This window comes from Alnus glutinosa, chromosome 4 (genome assembly GCF_958979055.1).
Source record: "Alnus glutinosa chromosome 4, dhAlnGlut1.1, whole genome shotgun sequence".
NCBI classification, from domain to species: domain Eukaryota; kingdom Viridiplantae; phylum Streptophyta; class Magnoliopsida; order Fagales; family Betulaceae; genus Alnus; species Alnus glutinosa.
The window spans coordinates 3,375,448-3,379,340 of record NC_084889.1 but is presented as its reverse complement, the minus strand read 5'-3'; the positions used below and the strand labels follow the sequence as shown (position 1 = coordinate 3,379,340).

Genomic DNA, 3,893 nt, shown 5'->3' with positions numbered 1-3,893 from the left:
AATACCCTACTTACCTGAGAGGAGGGGGTCACCATTAAATATTATTAAGTCACACAATATATTATAATTAGATTTAATATCAATAGTAATAGTAGGAAGTAATTAATGTAATATTTACTTATAAAAAAAAAAGGTGATTAATATGATATAAAGTAAAAAAAAAAAAATTGTATAAAAAAATAAAAAAGAAATAAAATTAGTATTTTAATAATAAAAAAAATTATTAATATTTTAAAATTTAATTATTTTTTGAAAAAGTAAAAATAGCGGATCGCTTACCAAACATAAATTGTTAAGTTGAACTGAGTCAACTAACGTCCTATCTTCTTTTTATATATATAGATAATTAATGTCTTATCTTATTATTCTGACTTGGTTCCACGATCGAATCATCATTATCATCTTCAGTTGAGAAGAAATTGAGAGGAATAGGTCTTCTATACATAAGGGATATTTTTGTAATTTTATATTATATGATATTATAAAAATATCCTAGTGTATAAAGGGAGCCCGTCCCCTGCCCTCCTCTTTTAACTAAAAAACAATTTTTTTATTAGAAAGTGACTTCTAAGGGACATCAGAAGTCACTTTCTTAATTTTTTTTTAAAAAAATTATTTTTTTATTAAAAACCCCTACCATAATTTCCCTATAAGATATATATATAGTGTGTCTGCAAAAACAAATTGTATATCATAAACTAGGAATCATTTCTGTGTGTAACTGCAGTGCAAATTAAAGACCATGGCCAGCATAACACCTATCTTTCAAGATTTCCAAACAGCGGCGCCGTTTGCCACCACTGTTGCTGTCGGAGGTCTCTCTTTGTTGCTTGTCTCTTACACCGTCCGAGGATATATCTCTTCCCACAAGAAGGGACCTTCCAAACTCCCTCCTGTACCCGGTACTTGATTCCTTTTCATTTCCTTTGGGTTTTGATTGGGTTTTCATTTTGTGCTAATTTTAGTGTTAACTACATGTTGATTGATGCGTTGAGGACATTGTCCATTGGATGTTACGTTGCTGCAGTGGTTCCAGGGCTACCGGTGATAGGAAATTTGCTACAGCTGACGGAGAAAAAACCTCACAAGACATTTGCAAAGTGGGCTGAGATATATGGGCCAATCTACTCGATCAGAACCGGTGCTTCCACTATTGTCGTTCTCAATTCCGCCGATGTTTCCAAAGAGGTTACCCTTTTTCCTGTTTCACTTTCTTCGCTTCGATTCTTGACTAGAATAATCAATATTTCTTTTTTGGGAGTGGGAGAGGGTAACTTTAATAAAGCAGAATAAAGGTGATGATTTTGAACTTATATCTTCATCACTTAATGGATCATTTACCTTGATTAAATATTCTACTTGTTAGCTCACTTACGGACAATCGTTGATTTAACTACCCTTCCTTACTTCTAAGTATTGATTGAAATTAACTCCAAGTGTAGACACCCAAAAGGACATGTTGTAGTTTAATCTGTAGATATAGTACCTAAATAATGTACCAGGATGTTATTGTTAATAAATCTGTATAGCTTTACTCTTAGTTAAGTGAAGAGCCTACCTTTTGTTTTGTTCTAGGATGTCTGCTATGGATTATTAATTAAAAAAAAAAAAATCAATTTTGTTTATTGCTTTTGATGACCACTACAATTCTTTCCACATGAACAATGAATAAGTGAAAGAGTTCCATTTTTGTGGGTGTGTAAAATCCTCGAATTTATTGAAATCAGTGCCGCCGTAAGAGTCTGGAGGCCAGAATTTCATGGGTTATTAAATTTTCTGTTCCTTTATTATAAAACAATGCCTGTCTTATGTTATGCGCGGCATTTATAATTTTTCCGGTTGTTTCAGGCTATGGTGACCAGATATTCATCCATCTCAACAAGAAAGTTGTCGACAGCCTTAAAGATTCTCACCTCTGATAAATGTATGGTTGCAACAAGTGACTACAATGAGTTTCACAAGACAGTAAAACGACATATACTTGCAAATGTTTTGGGAGCGAATGCTCAGGTTGGTTTTCTACGTTTATTCCATCCTCCGATGTGTGTACGTACGCCTGCATATTATTAATTCTTGTCTTTGCTATTCAGAAGCGACATCGATGCCACAGAGACACCATGGTAGAAAATGTTTCGAGCAAATTACATGCTCTTACAAGGAACTCTCCTCTTCAAGCTGTGAATTTCAGAAAAATATTCGAGTGTGAACTTTTTGGTCTATCTTTGAAAGAAGTGAGTTTTCTCGAAAGAAAATGGTGAACTTGATTAATTATTTAATTAATACTTTAACAATTCTGGAGACTCAAGAATATTGAACAGAACACAATGTAACTTGCAGGCTTTGGGGAACGACTTGAAATCCATTTATGTGGAAGAGCTTGGGAGCACTCTGTCAAAAGACGACATATTTAAAGTTCTAGTGACTGACTTAATGGAGGGTGCGATTGAGGTGGATTGGAGAGATTTCTTCCCGTATCTGAGATGGATTCCAAATAAGAGTGTGGAATTGAAACTTCAGCGAGCTGCTTCCCGAAGGCAAGCAGTGATGAATGCCCTGATCAAGGAGCAGAAGGCGCGCATAGCTTCAGGAGAGGTACAAATTAATTAAGATTTTGTTCTAAAACTGCAACATTTCTTCGAAATCTCTTATGTTCATCATTGTAATTAACCTCCCAATGATTTGAAACAGGAATTAAATTGTTATCTTGACTACTTGTTATCTGAGGCAAATACACTTACGATAGAACAAATTTCCATGTTGGTTTGGGAGGCAATCATCGAGGCAGCAGATACTACTTTGGTTACAACAGAATGGGCAATGTATGAACTTGCTAGAGATCTAAATCAGCAGGATCGTCTGTACCGAGAAATTCGAGACGTTTGTGGGTCTGACATGATTACTGAGGAACACTTGTCTCAGCTTCCATACTTGAATGCTGTTTTCCATGAAACTTTGAGGAGGCACAACCCAGTTCCAGTAATACCTTTGCGATATGCACACGAAGATACCCAGTTAGGAGGGTACCATGTTCCTGCTGGAAGTGAGGTCGATCTTTTTCTTATTTAACTATTTCATGTTTGGTGCTGTTTTTAATTGCCAACAAAGTTTTTGACTTGGAACATTGTTGCGCAGATTGCCATAAACATATACGGGTGTAACATGGACAAGAAACAATGGGAAAACCCTGAAGAGTGGAAGCCCGAGAGGTTTCTTGATGAGAAATATGATTCGGCGGATTTGCAAAAGACAATGGCATTTGGAGCCGGAAGGAGAGCATGTGCCGGTAGTCTTCAGGCATCGTTAATAGCATGTACATCAATCGGTAGGTTAGTGCAGGAGTTTGAATGGAGGTTGAAAGATGGGGAAGAGGAGAATGTGGATACTGTTAAGCTCACTTCCCAAAAACTCCATCCCATGCAAGCAATTGTAAAGCCGAGAAATTGATGGGCTAAAACCCCATGCATGCTGCCTTTGATTGCACTCTAATAAACTACTAGTGACTGAAAATCAATGACCCTTTTGGTTTGTAATGTTTCTATCAATTGTTATTAAATCGTTGCCATATTTCATATTCCTAGAAAAATATGTATAATAACCAAAGACATCTGCATAATACGGCCAACTCACTACATTCAAGACAGGTGCTCTTTAATTTCTATAGCAGATTATTTTCAAAAAATGATAGAATTTGCCGATATTTTGGCTGCTATTATATTTGAAAAAAAATAATTTTTTATTACTTGGCTGAAGCACTAAATTAAGAGTGAGCTGTAATCTGCTTGTTGTTTAAAAAGTTGCTTATTCATTAAAAAAAAAGAGAAGAAAAAAAGAGAGCATATATTTAGGAGAATAAGTGGAAATTACTGAAAGGAAAAGATGAATAATAAGAAACG

General features: G+C 35.3%; 1 protein-coding gene across 1 annotated transcript; it reads left to right on the top strand.

Moving 5' to 3' along the window:
- Positions 1-684: 684 nt before the first annotated feature.
- Positions 685-3,511, top strand: LOC133867085 (ent-kaurene oxidase, chloroplastic-like). The gene is made up of 7 exons (XM_062303766.1): positions 685-902; positions 1,028-1,188; positions 1,849-2,010; positions 2,091-2,231; positions 2,338-2,592; positions 2,689-3,045; positions 3,133-3,511. Exons 1-7 carry the CDS (start codon positions 743-745, stop codon positions 3,442-3,444), a joined length of 1,548 nt encoding a protein of 515 aa, XP_062159750.1. The 5' UTR covers positions 685-742; the 3' UTR covers positions 3,445-3,511.
- Positions 3,512-3,893: the final 382 nt, after the last annotated feature.

Coding starts and splice junctions, on each gene's coding strand:
- LOC133867085 (XM_062303766.1), top strand. CDS start 743: ATGGCCAGCATAACACCTATCTTTCAAGATTTCCAAACAGCGGCGCCG. Junction 903..1,027: donor CAAACTCCCTCCTGTACCCG/GTACTTGATTCC, acceptor ACGTTGCTGCAG/TGGTTCCAGGGCTACCGGTG. Junction 2,232..2,337: donor TTGGTCTATCTTTGAAAGAA/GTGAGTTTTCTC, acceptor TGTAACTTGCAG/GCTTTGGGGAACGACTTGAA.